This window comes from Manacus candei, unplaced genomic scaffold (assembly GCF_025592945.1).
Source record: "Manacus candei isolate 608988 ecotype Guabito, Panama unplaced genomic scaffold, ASM2559294v1 h1tg000014l, whole genome shotgun sequence".
Classification (NCBI taxonomy): domain Eukaryota; kingdom Metazoa; phylum Chordata; class Aves; order Passeriformes; family Pipridae; genus Manacus; species Manacus candei.
In genome coordinates this window covers 37,113,174-37,138,002 of record NW_026138062.1, presented here as the reverse complement: position 1 = coordinate 37,138,002, position 24,829 = coordinate 37,113,174, and the positions used below count along the sequence as shown (strand labels likewise).

Sequence of the window (24,829 nt, the reverse complement as noted above, 5' to 3'; positions counted from 1 at the left end):
AACATATCAGTTTTCAATCAGATGGTTTTGTAGTTCCTACAGCATGCCTTGAAATGCAGACAGCAGAACAGTTATTTTTCTCCTGCACTGCTTTTCTTATTGATCATAGGTCAATCTGTGAATACATAGGTCAGTTTTGTTAGGAGGAATGAGTTCTCTCTTTTTTTCCTGCTGTTACTCTGCATTCTCATTTTATGCTGATGAAAAACTGACTTGTTTATTTTATTTTATACTGGACCAAACACTCAAGCCTAATAACAAAACCAGACTAAGGATGATTTATTTTGATTTAATGGGCTTTTCACAGGTGTTTAGTGAACACATTACGTCTTCTAAATTAAGGTAAAGAACTTTGTACTTGGTGATCTGAGGAAATGTAGTTGGAGACAGCGCAATGGCTTGCACTGAGGCAGGATCAATGTGTACAGAACACAGTCTACACTTGTTTGTCCGTCCTTTGAAAATACTCAGAAGTAGGAGATTCCACAGTACCATAGGTAGTGCATTATACTGCCCTTGCAAATGGAGAATGCACCTAGCAGTAATAGAGAAGTGTTTTAAGAGGTTACTAGGGAAAACTGTGGAATTTCTTTCATAGATGTCTTCATGAGAATTGAAGCAAACATCCGCTAAGGGTGGAGTAGATAAACTTGATCTTGTAGAGGAAGTTGCCAAGAGGGATATCCTGACATCCTTCTGTTTCCAAGGTGTTCTGAATTGTTGTTTTCATATGTGTAAGATACTGGGTCTTTTTAGTAAAAATACCAAGGAAATATTTGTACTACACTTTCTATTTGAGAAGAGCTAGGATATGCACTTCTTAAGAATTAGAAAGACTTCTTAATATAGACAATGATACAACTTGTAAATCTGCTGTTTAGTCTTTGCATGGCCAACGGTGTTCTGGGGCTGCATCATAAGCAGCATGGCCAGCAGGTTGAGGAAGGGGATTCTGCCTTAATGAGACCCCACCTGGAGTGATGGGTTCAGCTCCGGGTCCTCAGCACAGGAAGGACATGGACCTGTTGGAGTGAGGCCAGAGGCCGTCACAAAGATGCTCAGAGGTCTGGAGCACCTCCCCTACGAAGACAGGCTGAGAGAGCTGAGGCTGTTCAGCCTGGAGAAAAGAGGGCTCCGGGCAGAGCTCACAGCACCTTCCAGTACCTAAAGGGGGAGCATAGAAAAGAGAAGAGTGACGTTTTTACACGGGTAGATAGGGCAAAGGGGAATGGTTTTAAACTAAAGAGGAGAGATTTAAATTAGACATTAGGAAGAAATTCTTTGCTGTGAAGGTGGTGAGGCACTGGAACAGGCTGCCCAGGAAAGCTGTGGATGCCCCACTCCTGGAAGTATTCAAGGCCAGGATGGAGCTCTGAGCAACCCGGTGTACCGGAAGTTCTCCCCTCTCCCACAGCAGGAGCCGTTGGAACTGCAAGATCCCTCGGGTCCCGCCCAGCCCCGCCCCTCAGGCTCTCCCGTTCCCGTCCCGCCCGTCTGCCGCAGCGCAGGGGGCGCCAGGGCCTCTGGGCGCGGGGCCCCGCCCCCGTGCGTCACGGGCTGTCGGCGCGACGATTGGCTGCGGCGGCCGAGGCCCCGCCCTCCCCCCGCGCGGCCGGGGATGTCGCAGCTGCTCTGCGTCGTTGTCGCTTGAAACGCGGCCCAAAATGGCGGCGGCGGCGGCGGGCGGGAGCGGAGCCCAGGCGGCGGCCAGGATGGAGGGGGCGGACGGAGAGGAGGAGACGGCAGCGGCCGCGGCGGCCGAGGATGAGGAGGACGGGGAGGAAGACGGCAGCGGGGTGGGCAAAGCGGCGGGTGCCGGCGGGGAGGCTGGCGGCGGAGTGAGCGAAGAGGAGGAGGAGGAGGACGTCGAGGACGAGGACGTGTTCGAGGTGGAGAAGATCCTTGACGTGAAGACCGAGGGGGTGAGTGCGCGGATCTCTGACACTGGGCGGAAACCAGGCGAAAAAAGTAACCCGTTACAATTGTAATCTAAAACTCGTTGTGCACAGCTTTTGCAAAGAAGCTCTTTGCCCCTTACTCCAGATTGTCTCCTCGGCCAAAGCTGTACCTGTACTATTTTTGTTTTTTATTTTTGTTTCCATTGTTAAATTGCTCTTGGCTTTTACGGCTGAACTGCAGTAGTGTTTTGATGTGAAATGTTTGAGAGCAGACATGGACAAGATTGAATATAAAGGAGAATTTAGAGATAGTTTCAAGATGTTCAGTGAGACCGTGTTCATTGGGTTACAAAACGCGTGAAGACCTCCTAAAATAAGAGAGACTTCTATCAATTAAAATAACTGGTTGTAGTATCTTTGCATTGTTTAAACAGAAATACCAGACCTTCATTTCTTTCTTTGAAAGCAACCTAGACTGGTTGAAGTTCTTAAAAAATTTCCTAAACCTTAAATAGAAAAAATAATTAATATAGAGGGTTTTTTTAAGATTTTGTGTCTGAAAAATTTTTATTTTAACTAATTTATTATTTTTATTTTAGGGTTCAGTCAGGTACACGATGCTATAAAATTCTGCCTATTTTGTCTAAAACATCAGAGTTTTGAAACCCTTAGGTTGGAGAATCTTCGGATCAGTAATTTCTGAGATGTTTGTGGTGTTATTATGAGTTATGTGATGTACCTTGGCTGAAATATGTTGATGGCTTAAGAATGTTATGCTTCTGGGGTAATACAATATTTATAGCTTTACCTGTATGAAGTGTTGGTCAGCATAAGTCAGGCTTGAAAATAAGAGGATTCCTTTTTTCTTTTCCTTTGCCCCCCTCCCAGCGATGGAACCTAAAATCTGTAGGTTTAGGTGGTGGTGAGGCATATGATTCCACAGACTTTTTAAAGAGTACCAGAATACATCAAGTGCCATCTCTTGAAGATGTCTTTGGCATTTGCTGGTGAAAGGGTGTCTTGCTTCCATGCTCTTCCAAGCGAAAGTTTCCGAGCTGGTTCAGTGCAACAAGGTTCGCTCAGCATGTGTTGATTGTGGTTTTGTGGTTTGAGCTCCAAATGCATCAGGTCCTCTCTCCATTGCTCTGCAGTGGGTCCTGTGTTACTGTGCATCAGAAGTACAGGACAAGGCAGTAACTCACGCCCGTTCTAACTTCCAAAATGGCTGGGGAAAGCTGTGTGTTACCCTTCGGTGGAGTATGTATCACATAACCTGCTTTAGAGTAGTGGTTCCCAGCTTGCAGATTCCCAAATCTGACATGAAGTCCAAGCAGGTAGACTGGGTTGGCCATTGTCCAGTGCAGCATCAGTGTGTTCCCTGTGTCACAGTGACAGGAGCTCCATACAGAGCACTGTATGGAGATACACTTTTCAGGCACAGTCCTGGTTTTGCTGGACCTTGTGGTAGTGGTAGGATGAGAGACTGCACTCCTGGGTTGGGATTGGGCTGGGGAGTTAGACCTGTGGGTAAATGAAACATTAACATGTCCCACTTAAGAGAACAAGCAATGAAAGTTTGAAAATGTATTTTCTTAGTATATCTAGAAAACTCTTCATACTGCACCACAGTTACACTAAAACAACAGGCTCCAGAGCAAATTGTGATATTCTCCAGTGGAAATGGGTAACCTTAACTCTGCTGTTTAATGGCATGGTGGTACCCCTTTCCATAGGAGTTGGTTCTAGCCCATCACTAGTTCACACAGAAGCTACAGCAGTATAGAAATACTTGGAAGTGTTCTATTATTTCTATGTGAAATAGAGGGTAAAAATAACAATATTGAGTAAAATAATGTTGATAGGCGAGTGTAAGGCTGCCTATGTATCTTTAGTGTGATAATTAATATCCTGTCTTCATTTAAGCTGCATTTTTGTATCACTCTCCATGTATGGAATGTAGAGTCATTAAGCAGCCAAACAGTGTTATGTTTCTATTAGACTTCATTTTATCCAGCTTTCTCAATTAATTGAAAAGGAACTTCTACCTCATTTTGTACCTGAATTGCAAGGGTGTAACATTAACTCTGCAGCTAACAGAAGTCCTGCATCTGAAATGAATAACCCTGTGCCCCAGGGCTAGAGGTGAGAGTCCAGCTGGCTAGGAAGAAGATTTGAAGGAAAGGAGCTGGGAGTACCAACAGACAAGTAAGCTGAACATGAGTCAGCAGTTCTTGCAGCAAAGAAGGCCGGCAGCATCCAAGAATGTAGCCAGAAGATTGAGGGAGATGATGCTTCCTCTCCAATCAAAGCACCTGGTTTACTGTGTCAAGTTCTGAGCACCCCAGGACAGAAGAGACATGGGCATGCTCGAGAGGAGGATTATGAAAACAGTTAGGGAGCTAAAAGCTGGGTTTGCTTTGCCATAAGAAGAGAAGAATCAAGGGAGATCATGGGGTATCTGTATCTATTTGATGGGAGGATGTAGAGAGGACAGAGTCAGATCCTTGTCAGAGGCACAGAGTGAAAGGATGAGAGAGACGGTGGACACAAGCTGGAATATGGGGAAACCTGAATAGATACGCTGACTGGGCAGATTTCTGAGCAGCCTGATCTAGTTAGTCCTGCTTTGAGAGGGCATTTTGCTAAATTTCAAGTATTTAACTAATGTGTCTGAATATAGGCTATTTATTTATATGTCTGTGAAACAAAATACAGAAGATTGGAAGTGGATTGCTGAAGTTTAATGACTTGTATATACACTTGGTCAAAGGTTATTGATGCTCAGGCAAAAAATGTATGGGTATATGGATATACATTTAACAGTAAGTGCCAAATGGCAGTTCTTTTGAGTCTTTCTTTTTCCAGACTTGGTTAGCAGTGTAAGGTCTTTCAGAGCATTATCACTCCATGTTTGAAAGAAAGCAGTACTACTGTTTTGCCTCTCCAAAAGCGCTTTTTTCAGTACATTTGCTAATAAATTTATTTTTAACAGTAAAATACTTTCTAATCTAGGAGAAAAAAGTACAGAGAGACTAAAAGGTGCAATTTTATTCCTCAGTGAAGTTAAATACTGTTGAAACAATTGGTCTCGGCTTTTTGTATGTAATCTTTTACCAAAATCTTTGTAATTAACTCCTCTGAGATGCACACACTCAGATTTTTGTCTATGTTTAATTTGATCTTATTGGTGGTTTGTTCTTTTTCCGAATTGTTGGTGTTTCAGTTTATAAAAAATGGAATTGATTACAAGTATAAATTATGAGTTCCAATATAGAACTAAGTGAATGGTGTTAATTCATTAGAAATCTTATTGTTTTATATCAAGTTCTTCAGCAAAGAAGAGCAATTCAAGCTTGAAATATAAATAGAATACATATTAAAACTTTAAAAAGAATAGTTTTGTAAGTGTCAGACAGTCCATTTTGATAAAATGACCGGGAATTTGTGATGTACATTATAGCTATGGTTCTAAACAAATGTTAGATATTACAAGTATTTTGGATAAAACTGCTCCAACTACAGAAACACTTTACAGCCTTCTTAGTTCAGTATGTGGTGCAGGTGGAAATAATTCTGGGAATTCTTATCTCAGCATTGGGTTGAACTCCCATCACATGGCTTTCCATATACACAAAATGATATATCCACAAAGATCCCCAAGAATTAAGTAGCTGATGCAATACTATGCTGCATTGTATTAAATGTTGTGGTTTTTTCTTACAGGGTAAAGTTCTCTATAAAGTACGGTGGAAAGGTTATACCTCTGATGATGATACTTGGGAACCAGAGGTTCATCTGGAAGACTGCAAAGAAGTGCTGCTTGAATTCAGAAAAAAATTTGTGGACAATAAGCCTAAACCTGCTAAAAAAGACATACAGGTGTGTTTCACCTTTCAGTATCTTACACTGAAGATGTATTCACTGTCTAGGCTCTGCTAATGGGAGGATGGAAAAGGGAAGACATTTGAAATGTGGAATTAAGAAGACTTAAGGATTCTCTTTCATCTGAAACGATTTTGTTTCTTGTGAAACTTAATGTTATTGCTGTTCTCTGGTTGGGATTTTTCTTAGCTGACAAGTTTGCTTGTAGACTCTGAATCCATCCAAACTTTACTTCTGTTTTTAATGGGACTATATAAAGGATGTGTGGCAATTCTAGTTTGTTTTTGACATTGTGAATAACCCCTTTTCCCTACCCACAAGGATATTGTCTTGTCAGTGAAGCTGAGTGCACTGCTCCCGTCACCCTCCTGCTTTCTGTAGCAGATAGATGAATTTTTACATCTTATCATTTAAGTTTGGTAAGAAAGGAATACAGAAAAATTAGTTGCAAGAAAGCAATATATGGCTTTTTTCTTTTCTCATTTTTAACTGCTCAGTCGACTTGAAAAAGAAGCGTAAGGATCTTTTTTGAAAAATGATACCCTGCTTCTGGGAAACTTAGAGGTAAATTTTACAGGATCGTATTAAATATTTTTGGTGTAAAATGGGTCAGATTTAGTTGTCTTCTGGAATCTGGTTATTGGATGTATAATTGATTGTACTTGACTTGTTTATGTGTTCATTCTCATCCAAGCAGTTAGTAATGTAACTTGGTTAAGTAAGCTAGAATTGTATTTATGAACTTTGCAATTTGGCAATGAGGAATGATCGTGGCAGTGACCGAAAGATTAAAGTGCTTAAAAATTTACTTTTCCCAAACATGACCGCTACCAGTTTTGTAGACTTTGCACCAAAATGATACTTTATTGGGAAAAGAAATATTTTTTTCTTTACCTTTTAGAAACTGTCTCTAAACGATGATATATTTGAAGCAGAATCTGACAGTGACCGGCAAAGTGAAACAAAAGATGATGTTTCACCAAAGAAGAAAAAGAAGAAATCAAAAGATGTAGAGGATAGAAGTCCAGATGACCTGAAGAAGAAAAAATCAAAGTCAGCAAAACTCAAAGAAAAACCCAGAACAGAATGTGAAAATTCCTCAGATGCTTTGGTTTTTGATTCAAAACCAAAAAAAAGGACTTTAGAAACCAAGGAGGACTCAAAGGACCCAAAGAAGCAAAGGAAAGAAGATACTAAAGAAACCAAGAAAAAAAAAGGTGAAGTTAAAGATTTAAAAATAAAAGCTAAAGAAGATTATAAAGAAAATAAAAGATCACCAAGGGAAAAGCATGGAGATGTTCAGTTTGACTCAGAATCAGGTACTCTAGATGATACATTTTCTCAAGGAACTGATAATGAAAACTCAGACTTAAATTCTGAAAATAAAGATGAGAAGCAAAAGGTGATAAGCAGGGAAGAGAGATTGGAACAAGAAAGTGATGAAAAAGATGCCATTGCTGATAGGCAGCTTGATGGATCAGCAAGTAATGAAGATGATAGTATTGATGTTAAGGTTAAAACAAAGAAGAAAAAAAATCAGAAAGAAGACTCTAGAGAGGAAGGTGGAAAAGTGGAAATTCAGGATACTTATTCAGAGAAAAAAAGCATGCACAAAAAACAAACAAGTCAAGAAAAAGTACCGGGAGAGTTGGAGAAAGTGTCACCTGCTCCTTCACCAGTGCGGAAGGGTGTGAAATTAAGTGCTGATGAAAGGGTGTGCAAGACCATTGATTCACCTGGGGAGGTAAGCAATATTAAGGTATTAGGGTGGGTGTTGAGGATAAAATCAGTCAACTTTGAGGTACAGATACCTCAAACAGTGACTGTTCAGGATGGCAAAGACAGAAGTACAAATTGGAAGGGTATTGAGCTGCATGAAGCTAAAGAAATGCCCACTGCACAATGCATGAGAGACCAGAGAATTTCTGGATTTGGAATGCTATAAAAGGGGAATGCTTTAGGAAAGAAGGGTGTATTTAAATAGGAAGGGATAAATTTCTCCTGTTTGTTATGCATTCTTAGAATGAAATCTAGTGTTCTTCCAAAGCATGCTGTTGTTTTTAGCTTTGTTCCTGCCCACCTTCAACAGTTGCCTCAGTTTCACTTTTTTCTGCTTGTGTAGTAAAAGATACAGTCTTGAGCAACAGTCCATTCAGCACCGCACAAAGTGCACTTTTGAGCTGAAACACACATTTGATCTCTCTCAGACACTGGCCATTCCATTGTACCTTATGCAACAGTACCTAGCTGAGAACTGGAGTGCTGAAATCGCTTCTAAAACCAAGACTCCAGATAATTGTGCAGCAGTCTTGTGTCAGAATTCCTGGAGTGCTTGTAGAAAATGCTTAGTTTCATGACACAGTTTCATAAGAATTAGAAATGCTTTACCTGTTGTAAGAAATGAGGTAAGCAAATACCATACTGTTTGTTTTTCCTTATTTAATACAGGGAATATAACTCCTTTCAGCTGCTTCAGACTGTTCTAATACAGTTTGCAGTTCATAAAACATTGGCAGCTCAGAGAAAACTTGTTCTGATTTAAGAGGATTGCAGCCAAAACTTCTTGATACGTAATGGATTATATCCCTCTTCTGAGGCCATGATTCTGTGGTGGGAAGTTTCTTCTGTGGGTTCAACAGCAGTCCTCTGCTTATGATTGTGTGTATGGAGTAGGCCACCTTGAACCTAAGTAAGTTCATTTGGGGATAGAGAATTCCATGGCATAATCTCAGAGTAGAGCTACACAGAAGAGTGTTTTTGCAGGGTCTTAGTGGTGAAAGCTCTTGAAAACAAGCAAGTACTATGAGGTATAGCCCAGTTTCAGAAGGTAATTTAATTACCTGAAATGGTATGGCCCTTTATTACCCAAGTATTTTACTCATTGTTCAAGGCTATAGCATTTGTATCAGAGAAGATAATCAGATCAGTCTTTAGAATTCTGTTCTGTTCTATTTACCAGTGGTATAAAAATCCTGTCACCCTGAACATAACAGCAGATGAAAGTGGGTTTACTTATGGCTCTTCAACCAGCACTCTCAGTGGGTTGTCTGTGTGCTTTTCACGTGGTCACGCTCCACGGAAGGTCATGCTCCAAGGTACCAAGGAAGCAGGGAAGGCATTCTACTCTTTTGCTTTTTTTGAGTTTAGGAAGCTTAAACACTGTTTTTGTAACTGGTTAGTTACTCTCTGGGGCAGCTGTGGACTTATATGGGTAGGTTTGGTGGAGTGTTCTGGACGTTTTTTTGTTCACTACATTGTTGGTTCAAGCAGATTATTCTTTTCAAGTAAAAGCATCGTGTATGTTTCAGCTACCTGCCTTTCCTTGTGTAACTCTGCTTGTAGAACCACCATCATGTCAATTTATAGCACAGTATTCTCTGTTTAGAATCAGTTTGCGTGCTGAACCCTTCTTTTAATTTGATTTACCTCCAAAAATAAATGTGTATGTTGTGCATCTGATCATTATTAGAAATTTGGACTACAATTCAGGATTACTGATTTTACCAACCCCACTGTAGTGAATATCCAGTAGTCCCTTTAGTAAGTTACAGGTTTCCTCCTAAATACTTAGCATTTGCCAGGATTAGCGGCTCTCTGTGTTACTAGTTAATCATGTGAGGGATCAGAAGCTGAGGTTTTGTGGAGGAAAGGGAGGTGGCAAGAAAGACAATTAAATGTCTCAGCTCTGCTAATACATTATGATACATGAAACTAATGTATTTTGATTAAGGTTTTTTCCTATGTCAGAGAAATGGTAGCATTTAATGATGAATACAGTCTGTAGTTCTTGTGTGGACTTCTTTTGGGGCAGTTTTTCAGAATGCCAGTGTTATTCCAGGTTAGGGTTGGAGGCCGATACAAAGCCATGCCAAGGAGACTTGTCCTGCCTACTCTGCAGTTGAATTTTCTGTCTGAATGGAGAGAGATGATTACAGGAGGAGAAAGGCAAACTTTGGTAGAGGCACTTGAACCCTATTTTGGCAAATTTGATTATGTATCTACAATAATTTTTTTTCTGTGATATTAGGTATTGCTAAGCTTGAACTTCTGTGTGGATGAGTTTGAGTGGATTTTTCTGAGTGTCGTTTTCACAAATTACTGTTGCTATTACATTCTGTATGTGTAAATTGGAAAATTTAGCACCTTTTGTGTCCAGATTTCAAGTTTTCTCAGTTGAGGTTCAAGTCAGTGTTGTCATAATTGCTTTGGAATTGGGTGATACAAAATTGTTAAATAGTTTGAAATAATTACATTGTATTCAGGTTCAGTATTTGAAACAAATGAAAAGTTCATAATTTTGAATTTCCTTCAAAATGCTGTTTTTGCCATACCTGCACCTCATGCCATAGAGCAACCTTGCACAGCTCTGTAAAAATATTAATTGAAGTTGTTTTGTGCTGGATATAACACCTCTTCTCTTAGGGAGGAAGCCTTCACAGACTTAATTCCTCACTCACCTATTTAATTATTTTCTTAGGAATGTCCACAAGTCTGTTGCATACAGGTTTCAGTAGTATTAATTGTAAATATATTTTATTGTTGGAGTGGTGAAAGTTTATTTTCCATTTTTTTTCTACCACTGAAATTTGATGTCTGTTCTCAATATCAGGAGAAAGAAGTAAAGAAAATGGAAAGTAAAGAAAAATCTCAAAGAAAAGAGTCTGAAAAAGAAGAAAAAAGCAGAAAAGAACAGAAGAGCCTAAAAAGTAAGTGCTTTAAAAGAGAGAAAGTAACAACACTTCAGGACATTCTCCTCTTACTTCTATGAGGGTGGATATTGTATAGTTTTCTAACACACACACCAGAAACAAGGAATTCTGCTTTTATTTTATGAAGCAAAAGTCTTTTCTCCAGAACTGAATTATTTGATACACACAGAAAAATGTCTAGATTGTATTTGTATTCTTAATAGTATAATGGAACATAAGTGTTACTGCTCTTGATCTCAGAAAAACTAGATTACTTTATTCAGGATAAATTCCTTCACTACTCTGGTGAGGATGAACTGAGGAAAACTAGGTAACTCCGCCTTTGATAATCATGATTGAATGAAAAGCAGTAATAGCAGGTTAAGCTGCTGATCACTGAAGCAATGGCAAGCAATGGTTTGGAAATTTACAAGTTATGTTACTTATTTTACTTTTTTTTTTCATCCATAAAATCAAATACATGACAGATGGCAAGCAACAAGTCCTGAGTTTGGGTATGGACATGCAGTTAGAATGGCTGACACTAGAAGAATTCCAGAAGCATCTTGATGGAGAAGATGAGAATCACGTATTAACGGAACCAATATCAAGCAGTGAGTATTTGCCGGGAGAAAGGAGTGTTTCTTAGCTGACATTTCAAAGGGAAATATCCTATAAGTGCATTGAATTTATTTTCTAGCTCTCCTGAGGGATGCTGTTAAAAGTGGAGATTACATGACAGTGAAAATGGCACTTTCTTCAAATGAAGAATATAATCTGGATCAGGAGGTAATTTTTCAGCAATAGAAGTATTGGAGCGGGAGGGAAGAGTACAAATTTTGATTTGTTTGAAAAGCTTTCCCCTTTGGTGTTGTATCTCACCTTGATAAAAGCACAAGCTGACAAAAGGGAGTACAGACTTAGAGGCTTCAGTATTTGTTATCCATGTCTTCCAAAGGAAAAAATCAAGTTTGATAGAACTGTCACAATAACTGGATTTGTGACCAATTTGCCCACTGTGTTTAACTGAATATTAAATGTGAAACTTTGCATGCTATAAGGAATGATAACCATTAGGTCAAGTGGCTAAAATATGTGAAACGTTATATGTGGAGGAAAAAAAATTCTAAAAAAACCCCCCTGAAAACCTGAAAGTTCTGTCTGGCACACTGGGACCACTTTACTCCATAATTAATTTTCTTCCAGTTTGCCATCGCATCATCTGTGTTCTTACTGGATTTTCTTTTCAATGATCTATTTTCCTGTGAAATAGTACTGTAGTTCCATTTTTTAGTATTAAAATCTCTGATAGCAGTATTTTCACTGGTGATCTCGTGTAGTTGTATTGTGTAGCGTTTTGAGAGCTCTACATTATGCTAAGGCTTCTGTAGTATAGTAGAAAAGATGCCAAATGAACTACTGAGGCAAGCATGTGTTCTTTGAATTGCAGTGTCTGGTGGAAAATGCAGGAAGGAGTGAGGAGGCTGGCCACTCACAGAAGTGTCTTTATACTTATACTCTAATAAAATCAAGAAACTCTGTAGTGGTAGCAACCGATTTGAGCCATAGTGGGGTTTTTTTCCAGTGACTGCTGATTTTTATTCCCCACTGTCTGTCATGCCCACCCTCAAATACCTTACTGCCTGACTTCCTGGTTCGTTCTGGTTTTCCTCCTTCTTGTTCTGGTCCCCAGAATGTTATAAATTTTGCAGATGATGGAGCTCAGACTGAGACCTCTGGACCAGAGAAGTGAGAGGTGATAGTTTGTCAGTGTCTGGCAGCCATGCATGTGTGAATTCTTCTGCCAGGGAGGGAAATCTTTGGGAAACCTGTTGGCACGCTTGCAGTTCTTGTCTTGCAGCTTTGGTTTTTCTTGAAGTATTTGATTTTTATAATTTTTTTTTTTAATGGGAATGATTCTTGTTACAGGACTCAAATGGAATGACCCTAGTAATGCTTGCTGCTGCTGGTGGGCATGATGACCTTCTGCGGATCCTAATCAGGAAAGGAGCTAAAGTTAATGGCAGACAGAAAAATGGAACAACAGCATTGATACATGCAGTTGAAAAGGTTGGCCTGGTTGTTGTCATATTTGTGGTTCTTAGCTCTTTTACTTATGTTTAAAGGTGGGACACAATTTATTTCCTTTTGATGATGCCTAGAACTAGTTAGCAAGATACAGCGGGGTGACCTTAAATGCATGATTTCAACAGCTGTGGTTACTGTAGTGTAAATAAGTTCTGATCACAAACCCTACCCTGAGTAGAGAATATCACAGGAGGAAAAGTGGAGGCAAAGGATCTCTTTGAACTTTAGTCTGTCATGGGAGTTGAAGTCCTTGTGTTAGAATTGCTTGTTATGTTCTCTGGCTACACGGGATCCAAACTGGGAAGTCTTAGAGAGAAGATTTCTGATTAAGTAGGGTTTACTGTTTAAAAGTTGGGCAATGGACACAGTGGCAAGGTCTTCTCAAACTAAGACCAGCTAAACTAGTAAAATCATAGTAAGTTAGAGGTTCACAGGTGTCCTCCTCTGTTCAGGTTGGTTTCTGTGCTTTCCCACGTACAGTATATAGAAGGCCAGAAGGAAGCTTGATTCCAGTTTGGTGACTAATGCAAACACACTGCTTTCTTCCTATAATGTTCATTACTGCAGGGTTTAGAAAAAAGTAAGAATTGTGAATATTTACAGTTATCCTACTTGCCTGACTCTAAATTGTTCTTTATTAGCCATGGGAGAGAAAAGTGTTAATTGTATAATGACTCATGTTTTGAATTTTAGGGGTGGATTTTAAGTAAATGTCATTTTATACTCTGAAATAAAACCAGAATATTTTTTACTTACTTGTCTTTTGGTTTTGGGTTGGTTTTCTTTTCAGAATTTTTTAACAACAGTAGCTATTCTTCTGGAAGCTGGGGCGTATGTGAACACACGGCAGAGCAGTGGTGAAACTGCCTTAATGAAGGTAAAGTCAGTGTTTGTCTTGACACAGTTTAATTGTAAATACTTTTGGCAAACTAATAAAACATAAAAACATATTTGTAGAGTTCAATTAGGGAACATACTACATTTGAAATAACAATACTCCAAGCAGTGTTTTTTTAATCCTTTTTTTTTACATGTAGTGTAATATCTAAACAATAAATGTAGATGCTGTCAAGCATGCAGTGCTGTGGCTCATCTTCTTCTTCTGTTGTTTGGCTCAAAGAAGTGCAGATGTGGTCTTTAAACTGAGATAATCAGATTGTCAGCAGGAAGAGAAAAATTCCAGAAAGGAAAATCTTTCCCTTGGGTGTTGCTGTGATTGACATTTGTCGTTTCATTGCAAGCCAGAAATAAAATAGCTGGTTTTCAGTCTCCTTCCCCCGGTCACAAAGGAATTTTTTTTTGTTTTGTTGTAATGGGAAAATTCTAAGACTCTTAAAACAGCCTGTTCTCTTAATAATTTTTTCTTATATCAAATAATTTCACCGAAGTTCCCCTTTGGATAAACTTGCTGTATTTATATGTAGGTTATTTATGCAGTTTGTTTGCAGATGAGTTACAAAAGCTTTTCTGTCCAGACAATGTGGTATTGTTTCTCTTCTACTCTCTGCGAGGCTTAAGAACTGTGGGGATTTCACATTTGCTCTAAAGAAAACAACATCACACTTGTGGTCTCCTCAGCCACTTCAGTCCAAAATCTCTTCATAATTTGGCTACCTCCATGAACCTCAGTTTTGACCTTCATTGTTTTTAAAGGTTTTGTTAGGATTTGATGCACAGCTGTACATACTTTGTAATTGGCAGCCGCTTACTGTGGATATTTGTTTTGCTACACAAGGAATAGGATCTTCATTTCCAGTAATTTATGGAACAAGTTTAGCCCTGTGTGGATAAACATATCAATGTGTTTATTACACTCTAATGTTAGGAGTTGGATCATACTTTTTAAGAGGAGGGGGGAAGTCTTGGCACTTAATTTCTTTCTGTGAGGTGGTGTGGGATTTTTGTGGTTTTTTTGGTTTGAGGGAGGTAAGTGGGTTGGTTTATTAATGGAAGATTATGGATTGAAGGCACAAATAAAAGTTCAGAGTGGAAACAAATTTCAGAAGTTAACTTCTGAAAGGCCTTACAGAGATAGAAAGTTGTATCACTTGTGACTTTCCCTAATTTGTCTGAGTGAAGCGTTTGAAAGCAAGAGACCAAGAGCATGTGTTTGCATTCTTCTAAGTAACACTTTTTTAGATTTCCTTGTGCTTTTGTTAAGTCTTTGGTTGACATACCCTGAAATTCTTGGTGTAAATCACAGTGAACAGCCTTGGACACTAATGCAGTGGATAACAGTGACTGTCTAACGTAGCTAAATAATGATCTGGGGCAAATTCTGTTAATTTACTGCACACCCAAAATACCATTTGAACTGAGGTGTCTAGAAACAGGCACTTGGAAATGTTACTTTAGTCATTCTGAATAGTTCTGCAGAAACATATTTATTCAGGTAAACAATTGCAACGAAATTAACAGTTGCTGAACTCCAGCAGATTGCATGTTTTCACAGAAGTTTTGGGGCTTGCTTTATCTATTTATTTTTTTTTTTCCAATTATGTCCACTGGTAGTCCTGATCATTGCTGCTTCTGTGGATCAGGTGTGTCCTATTGTCTGGATAAAGATAAAATAATTATGGAGTGTGTTCCTGAGTTTCTAGTTCTGTTACCATTCAGAGACCAACTACCTAAACTTGTCTTCTGGATTGTAACTAATTTTGGATTTTAATTAATTTCTGTGGTTCTGCTTATCATCACATTATGCTGTGTTCTGACAGGGATTTGTCGTTTTCTCTCCTTCCACCTTCTCCCTTTCTACACAGGCTTGTAAAAGAGGGAATTCTGATATCGTGCGGCTTATGATTGAAAGCGGAGCAGATTGTAACATTTTGTCAAAGCATCAGAACAATGCGATGCATTATGCTAAACAGTGTAATAACATACTGGTGTATGAACAGCTCAGGAGCCATTTGGAAACGTGAGTAAACTACTTTGAAGTTTGTAACACTAGACATGTCATAGTTTTGGTTGAAGTTACGAGGAAGAGGGGAAAATTTCAGGAAAGAAAACAGATCTGATTTGGGCAGAAAGCTAACTAATAAATCACATGAAATTAAAATTATGTGAACTACCAGAATCAGCATACACTTGCTCAAACACTGAGTAAAAAGATGGAAAGGAGGAAAAGGTAATTACTAGAAGTAAAAGATTCCTTAAACTAGAAATACATCAATCATGGAAACTAAAAAGTGTGTAAGCACTGGACAGTTGAATGTAAACTCTTAGTAGGGCATGCCAAATAAAATACCTTGCTAGAAAGCATAGGAAAAAATCAAACAAACACCAAACAAAACCACTGAAAAATCAGTGCAGATAGTTGGGGTAATGTTGGACCTTTCAAAATCAGCTATGCACTGAGAGTGCCAGGGATAAAGCTTTCATGCCAGTAGATGATGGAAATAAAAATCTTTTGTCATGCAGCAGAATGACTGAAGAGCAGTGCAGTGTATGTGATCCGTGAAGTGTTGATGTCGTGTGGTCATGTAAAAATATACTGAGCTAAACTGAGACAAAGAGAAGGAGGATGCTCTTTAAATATCAGTTTGGAGGAATACTGATAGTTACTGTATCAGGGCAGAAAATCAAAACCAACAATCTACAAACTTGGAGAAGACTCAGGCAGGGTCTCAGGACTTCTGCAGCAGGTGAGATTTTGCCATGAATGCATAGTTAGTGCTAGAAGAACACCATTTCAGTGCAAGATTCTTCTCTTGTTTCATAGTGATTTAATCCTAGTGATTCATCGACATAGTATGAAATAATGTATCAAGTAGTTTGTAGTTCAAGCTCATTCTCTTTTAGTGTTTAGAGAGCCCTGGCTGTTTTCTGGCTCTGATCTCTTGTGTTTCCCATCAGCTGATGTCTTAAATCTATCTGGACAGAAACTGCCTTGTAATGATCAATGTGTGTCTATCAAAAAACACCTGAAGTGACAGGGCAAATGGGACAGAGTCGGGCACTTATCAGTAGTGCCCAGTGACTGGACAAGGGGCTAGGGGCACAAACTGAAACACAGGAGGCTTCCTCTGAGCATCAGGAAACACATTTTTACTGTTGAGTGTGATAGAGCACTGTCACAGGCTGCCCAGAGGGGTTATCAGGTCTTCATGCTTGGAAACTTTCAAAAGCCATCTAGGCAGGGTCCTGGGCAATCAGCTCTAGGTGGCCCTGATTGACCAGAGATAGTGGACTAGATGACTTCCAGAGGTCCCTTCGAGCCTCAGCCATTCTGTGTTGTTATGATTCTGTAATTTCATAAAGGAGTTCCTAAGATCCCTTGAGCCTTCTCTTCTTCAGGCTGAACAGTCCCAACTTTCTCAGTCTTTACTGTTAGGAGAGATGCTCCAGTCCCTTCATCATCTCTTTGACCTTTTGTTGGTCTCTCTCCAGTACATCTCTCATGTGGTGAGGAACCTGGAACTGGACACAGTACTCCAGGTGTGATCTCCCCGGTGCCGAGTTAGGGGAAAGGATCCCGTCCTGTGACCTGTGACAGTGCTCTGCCTAATGCAGCCCAGGATGCTGTTGGCTGCCTTTACAGCAAGAGCAGATTGCTGGCTCAAGTTCAGCCTTGTGTCCACCAGGTCATTTATTGCCAGGCTGCTTTCCAGCTGGGTGATTCCCAGCATGTCCTGGTACCTGGGGCAGGACTTTGCACTGCTCCGTGATGAACATAATGAGGTTCCTGTCAGCCCATTTGTCCAACCTGTTGAGGTCTCCTGTGGATGACAGAGATACACTGAAGGTCCCAGGAGTGCCAGGTCTGTCTCATCTGCAGACATGCTGAGGTGCCCTGCCCCCTCATCCAGGTCATTAATGAAGATTTTAAATGGGACTGGACCCAGTATTGACTTCAGGGGTGCATCAGTAGTGACTCGTTTCCAGCTAGATTTTGTGCTCATGATTTTTACTGAAGTAATGTGTTCTGATCCAGTTTCATACTGGGAGGAAAGCATTGTGAAAGTTTTTTATGCCATGTAAAGGTTGTCTGAGGTATTGTAAATCACTGCATCAAATTTTTGTCCTGAGCAGGTGAACACTATAGGAAATGTTTTCTTCTTGTACGAGGCTAAATGGAAAAAAAGTGCTAAAAGCATAAAAACTAATAATAATTTTTCAAGCATAGAAAGCTTGTTAAAGGGAGCAGGGGCAGCTGAAGTGGATAAATAGAGTATGCTGGTTTTTCCCTAGGGAAGAAAATTGTGACTTGTGAGTTAAGGTTTTGAAGGCAACAGCAAGCATGCAGAGAAGTGATCTGGTACCTGCTGTTCACTTCATTGACACTTTGTCACTCATTTGCTATTTGATGCTTTTTTCAGTTTGTTTCCCATTTAACATCTGCCACCTTCCATTTCATCTAATCTGAATAATGAGTTTTGCAAGACCTTGACTGTGTAATTTTGCCGGTGAAGTGACAGTTGAAATTAAATATTGATAATTGCAAAGCGATGTCCATGGGGTGTTACTGTGGTAATGTGAACTATACAAGGAGTAACGCAGCTCTTGCCAATTGAGGAAGCTTCTAGACTCATTACCTGAAAATACCAGTTCAGTGGGTTTTGTCAGTCAAAAAGGAGGATAATGCAGTAGTAGTGGAGCTGAAAATAAAATGATTGAAAGCTTAAAATCTGAAAACAACAGCAGACAATAACCCAAAATCATGAGACAGGTTCTGCAGGCCCTCCTAGTAAATGATTCAGTGATAGCTTTGAAGTTTAGGAATATTTTTGCACAGAAAAACTGAATTATGGATCTCGTTGCAGAATGCTGTGGTCACAAATGCACGAGATTTTAGAATGGCTTACGTAGATCTAAGGAGACGTGATTTGGCTGTAGTCTCTAGTTTTGGATACCTCTAAATCAGGTTGCTGGAAAATAGGACAGTGTACCAAAAAAAAGATGACTGTTTAATACAACTTTGTCAAGCAACTGGAAACTAGGCTACATGCACTTCCAGGCTCGCTTTGGCATGGCAATTCCCGGGGTTTCTTTCCAGGTAAACGCTTAAGTTTTAGTTTCTGCAGGTGATAATCTTGGCTAGCAAGGCAGGAAACTGTGCTCTGAATAATAACTGAATAAAAGCTATAAAGCTGCAATAGTCGGGACCTTTGCTGTGCACAAGGATTTAAAACCCATTTCTGACAAACAGCTTTCTGAAGGGGATCACTGAGTAACCTGTGAGCAAAGGTGCCAAATGCTGTTGGTTAATGTGGTTCCTCTGAAGTCTAGGCTGCTCACTGCCCCCACCTCCCCAACCTCCCAAAAAAAACTAACAAGAAAGCCTAACTTGGCTATTTTCTTGCTACTTTTTCACTGTGATATTCGTAGAGTTTAACTGGGAACTGCATTTTTCCAGTAGTATTGCCAGTAAAATTATACAAGGACTTGTTTATTTTTACATCGTACTTACAGTCAGGTTGATAAGTCAGCCAGGTTGGTTTCTGTTTAGCCACCAGGTAGAAACTGATGTTTAAGGGATATCTTTCTACATAAAAAGCCTTCAAAATATGTGGCTAGTTGGAATTTTTTTAATCTGCTGCAATGCATTTGTATTACCATTTTATTTTTGTGGACCTAATAAATGCATTTCACAAACAGATTGCTGATATTTTAGTAACAAAGCATTGGAATCTGGGGTTCGTCCATGCATAAATGCTAATGATGAAGGAATTCACTCCTGAAAATCAGGAATCTAAAAAGGTGGTCTAGAATCTCTCACTATGTCTATGCCTGGTGAAAGAGTTTACTGTGTGAAGTAGAGACCTCACTTGTTTGGTCTTCCAGGCTCTCAAAAGTAGCAGAAGATACCATCAGGAAGTACTTCGAAGCTCGCCTTGCTTTGCTGGAGCCAGTCTTTCCAATTGCCTGTCATCGTCTCTGTGAAGGGCCAGACTTCTCCATGGATTTTCACTATAGACCCCCACAAAATGTACCAGAAGGTAGGAGACTTCTTGTTGTGGTGGGGTTTTTGTTTGTTTAAAAAAGGTAAAACAATGTATTCTAAGTATGTCTTAGAGTCTACTATGCAAAATTATTTTTGTATGACATTGCAGTAAATTACAGGAAAGATGCTCTGATCATGGAGCATAGGGAGAGCAATTATACTTTGTATCATGGGTAGGGTTTGTGTGTATCTTTTTTTTAAGCGTTTTTTTTTTAATTGCCCCATACACAGCTTCTTTCTGTTCATGGCTTACATTAGCTAAGTGACAGGCATTATAGGAAAGGAGTGGTTTACCTTCATTCTTTCAGGAATTCAGATACTATACTCTCTTGCTTGGCTTAGTTGAGTCATTTTTATTGAGTATATCAGGGAAATATATACTGATACCGATTTTTCACAAAGTAATACATTAGTGTGACTGTTAGATTCCACCTAAATGAAGACTGAAAGTGGAGTGTCGACCCAGTTTTCTGGTAGTTCAGAGCTGTAGTGTAAGTCTTCCAGTTTTGGATTATAAGTATCGTATTTTATAGAATTTTTATGTATTAAAATTAGGCATTTGCGGGTATTTAAAGTTGCTGCTTATTGAGTTTTGGTGCAGTTCATAAGGATCTATAATTGACTGGGCTCAGTTCGCTTTGACCAGACCCAAACTGCATTAAATTCCATAACTCTCTGTAGGAAAACCTGAAGCCACAGAGGTGAACTGTGCTGAGGATTGCTGTTTCAATTCTGCATTCCTTTCTAGTAGCCACATCAAATCATTTCTGCTGCCAAAAGACCTTAACTTGGTGACCAAGTCAGTTGTTTTCTGGATCCACTGGCTCGGGAAATGGGATTTTTGCATGTTGCTTTGAAAATCCATTGGGGTTTTGTATATACTATATAATAGGGTTTTTCTAGTATTTTTTAATATATACATATATTTGTACCAGACTGTCTAGAAAGGTTCAGTGTAGGCAGTTCTAAATAATAGATCTCATTTCAAATTGGTGTGACTGAATTGCTTTTCCCTTTCAGGATCTGGACTTCTTCTCTTTGTTTTCCATGCAAATTTCTGTGGTAAAGAAGTCAGCGCTCGGCTTTGTGGACCATGCAGTGTGCAAGCTGTGGTTTTAAATGACAAATTCCAGCTCCCTGTATTTTTGGTAAATCTTTTTGTATAACTGACTGTAAAACTACTTCATAAATTCTTCATGGAGCAGCCTGGGAAGTCTCAGTGCTGTAATTTGGATTTCAAGTACTGGGATGAAGCATTTTTTTATGGTCATATGTTTTTTTTTTAAATAAAACTTAATTTTCTTTGTATGTGGAGAGGACTACAAACCTTGCTCATACTAGATTCCGTAAAAATTTATGACTTAAAAGGCTGGACAGCCTCCTTCTAGGTTTGAGCAGTGGGTTGGATTAGATGCCCTTGAGAGGTCTCCTCCAACCTCAACCCATGTGTTCCAGAACTTCAGAACTGCAGGTTTGAACAGGCTGGTGAGAGTTCTGAATTTAAAGCTGTGTCACTCTCAAATTCACCTAAGTCTCTCGTTCTTTTGACCCAAATAAGTTCTTAAATATTTTTTTAACAACCTACCTCATAGTTCTAATGCTTAATTTATGAGGTTTTTTTAATCTATTAAATGCACAATTTGAAGTCCTCTTTGTTTTCTCAGTGGTTGCACCAAAGGTTCTTTGCAGTATACACAATGTTCTTTCAAAAAAAATGCATGGTGAAAATGTTGTGTTCTATGAGTCCTCTCGCAATGTTCTTTTAACCATATCCTGCCATTAACTTTGTCCATTTTCTTCTTCCTTTTAGGATAGTCACTTTATTTATTCCTTCAGTCCTACTGTAGGTCCTAACAAGCTTTTCATACGGTTGGCAGACGCTCCTACTGCCAAGGTACAAAATGTTCTCAAAATTAAATGTGCATGTTACTTAGTTGTACAGTAACTCTCCCATAGTCTAAATCCTTATAGTTGTATGTTGCAAATGTAAAACTAAGGATTTTCCACTGCCTCCTCATCCCAGTTCCCATCAGTTACAGTTCCATCCTGGGACATTGCCAGAACTCAGGAACATTGCCAAGGGTTAGCTCTGTTGTAATTAAATGTTTTATGCTGCAGTCAGAATAATTCATGCACCAGGATAAACTAATGTTACAGCTAAACATTTTCCCCATCTATATTGTGAATTTAATAATTAAAGGATACATGGAGTGTCCCTTTTTTTTTTTTTTTGCATGGAGATGTTTTTGCTTGTGTGTTGGAAGTATTTACCAGGGTATGCACTCTGCTTTTAAATAGTCTGTACAGTCTGTTGCATTTACAGGTGGCTTGGGCAATACTCCCTACTACATGTTGCAAGATGCATCGTTGGAAGATACATCAGTAAATTTTCCACATTTTCAGATTTAAAAGTTACACTCTTAAATTTTATTGTGCTTTTTGGGTTTTCTTTTCTTAAGGGGAAAAAGGTGTATTCAGATGGAAGTATATGTCTCTGTCTAGTTCAGATTTGGGGATGACTTGTTCAGACACCACCTGATGCACTTCTGTTCTACTGGAGTCTATTTACAAGCCATTGTTAGCTCAGCAGGGCTACTATAAACTGATTTTATTAAAGACTTAGTAAATTTTTTTTCCTTCTCAGTCACTAGCAATTGTGATGTTCTTACATTATAAGTGCTTAACACAGTAGTTAGACATGAACAATGCTGAAATGAAACCTTTGTTTGCTTTTGCAGGTGAAGCTGCTAATAGGAGCATACAGAGTGCAGTTGCAGTGATGACTTCCCAGCTGTGAGCGTGTTGAGTGGACTGACACTTTTGGATATACTTCTGATTCTTCTGTTCAGAGACTGACAAAGCAGTTTGGAACTTTTTAGCACCACTCTCTTGAGACTTAGTTCTCAGCTCACTGTTGCTCGCTGCAGTCATGTAGGAAAGTGTGTTGGAGAGCAGCTGAATGTGCTGCAGTAGTGGGACAGGGTTGTCAGCTTTTGTACTTTGTACAGATGTAGATGTAAGTATTTGTGCCCATACATATAATTTTGTTTTTCTTTACTTGTGAAGTCCAGACTGCATATTTCAGCTTTTCCACAATGTGGAATGGTGCATATAAGAACTATTTAAGGTAACTACATGAAATGTCTTTTTTAATAGAAAGATCTTTTTCATTTGTAAACTAAAGTTTTCTACTTACCCTAATGTTTCTATGTGAAATGCAGAACTGTCATATTCTTGGAAATTACACTTTAAAATGACTGCATTAGATTTAACTTCAAATTGCTGAGGGCTGTGTTCTGTTTTAAAACTGTTCCTGCCTCCCAATTAGACAGCAGTTGTGCTTAGTGATTCCCTTTGAACTAACACAGTTAACTGCAGGCGTGAACAAAGACATCTGAATAGGCTCAAGTCAGAGAGAGTTGCAGTCAGGTTACTGGTTGTATCAGTGTTTAAAGCTATTTTTGTATTAGAGGAGCAGCTCGTAGTTTTACAGACATCTTAACTTTTGAGGTCTTAGGTGACATCTGGAAAAACAAAACTGAAAATAGCAAACCAGAAAATGTGTAACGGCCTTCAGTGTGGAGGCAGTGCTTTTTGTAGACAAGAAGATACATAGAGAATTTCACATGTTCTCAGCCTGACAGATGAGAGCATGTATTGTCCTTTAATTCAGAAATTCAGTTCCTCAGTGCAAAGAGCTGCTATTTTTTTTAATTATTATTATTTTATTTAAATGACTCATTTTATCAGATGACAGCAGTTTTGTAATGGTCTTGTGCTGTAAAATACAAATGTAATACTTCTGCATGGAGTATAGAATATTTTTCTTTGTAAATTAATTAACCAACATCTTGAAAAGTAGGAAAAAAAGAAAAAAAAAAGAAACCAAACCAGATCGTGCCTTTGCTGTTCTAGTTGCCATGTGTAGTTTACATGCCACTATGTGCCTATATTATTAGCAAAACTATTGTGCATAAATTCTTAATGTATTTGAGTGCTCATCATCACAATGATGCAGATGTATGAATTATCCTTCAAAGAACTGTGACTCTTTAATATAAGGTTCAATTAACGAGTTTTTAATTTTTGGTTTTGAAAGTTTTAATCTTTCCTATTTAGGAGATGCCAAATGAGTAAGGAAAAAAGGACACTTACAATTTTGTGGAATTTCACATCAAGCTATATAAAACTAGAACAGCAACATGACATAGAAATACTCATTTCTGTTTTGATTTGGAATAGTTGCGTATCTTTTTGCAAACAGTATTGATGAGATGATAACAAGTTTGGGTTCTGTACAGACTTAGTATCTCCACCTCTGTGAAATACATTAGATACCTCACTTTGCCAAGTGTGAACACCTGAAATGCATGAAAAGCTCTGTTTGAGAATCAGGTGTGTCACTGCCAGCACTTGGGACTTTGTGTAGCTGTAATGTTAGTCACTGTGCATAACTCTGGATGATGAATAAGGAAAGGGGACACTCGTGTTCCCTTACGCTGGAGTGACAGTTTTCGTGGTCGTGGCTCCCCTCCCTCGGTTACTGTGGCACTCCACAAAGAATAGCACAGTGTGTGTGTGCTCCTCTGTTGGGGAAATGGTGGAGCCCTTCAAGGCGGGGATAAGAGGTTTCTGAACAAATGTCCATATGATATAGATGCTATTTAGAAACTGTTGTACAGTGTAACCTAAAAATGTCTAGTAATGCTCCAAGAGTTGATATAGCAAGCAGTTTTTCAAAGGCTGTAGAGTTGGGGGGTTTGCTTTGTCCTTCCTCTTGAGGCACAGGAGAGGAAGGGAGGGAGTTCTACAGGACATGGGAATGAAATTTGGGTTCGGGATGCTTTTAAAGGATGGATATTTTGCAGCTTTCTCTTTTAGTTGGCAATATAAATCCAGAATCGTTACTGAAGATGCATAAAAGGCATATGAAAAGCTGTTTGAAGCATGTTTTTGTCTGGTTTTTTTTTAATCCAATGGCTAAAAAATGTTTCAGTGGACAAAGGCTGAAGAAAAGGTAGCTACAATAAAAACCAGTTTTTTAGGCCATGTGGAGAAATACTTCTAAGTACTTGCTCAGTTTCTTCTTTCTGCATCAGCAGCTGCAGTTCCTATGAATTGCAATGGCAGTAAATGGTTCTGAATGCTCGGGATCATTCCCCTGCTTCATCACCAGCACTTGTGTTCCTGGCTTCTCTCAGGTCCTGAGGATTGGTGGGTGATGCAGCTGACTGTATCACAGGTCTTCTGTGCTTTCTGCACCCATTTTTCAAAAATGAGATGGGTTTTGATCACTCTGAATTTAAGAAAGCTGTTCCAGCATGTGGAGG

The 24,829-nt window shown here is 39.2% G+C and overlaps 1 protein-coding gene across 1 annotated transcript; it reads left to right on the top strand.

Moving 5' to 3' along the window:
• Positions 1 to 1,607: 1,607 nt before the first annotated feature.
• MPHOSPH8 (M-phase phosphoprotein 8) lies at positions 1,608 to 24,567 on the top strand. Its single transcript, XM_051779119.1, has 13 exons — positions 1,608 to 1,922; positions 5,622 to 5,777; positions 6,682 to 7,524; positions 10,390 to 10,486; positions 10,957 to 11,082; positions 11,169 to 11,257; positions 12,398 to 12,538; positions 13,347 to 13,433; positions 15,319 to 15,473; positions 19,340 to 19,494; positions 20,520 to 20,647; positions 21,310 to 21,393; positions 22,238 to 24,567. The coding sequence occupies exons 1-13, from the start codon at positions 1,665 to 1,667 to the stop codon at positions 22,277 to 22,279; spliced, it is 2,361 nt and encodes a 786-aa protein (XP_051635079.1). The 5' UTR covers positions 1,608 to 1,664; the 3' UTR covers positions 22,280 to 24,567.
• The last annotated feature ends 262 nt before the right edge of the window (positions 24,568 to 24,829 follow it).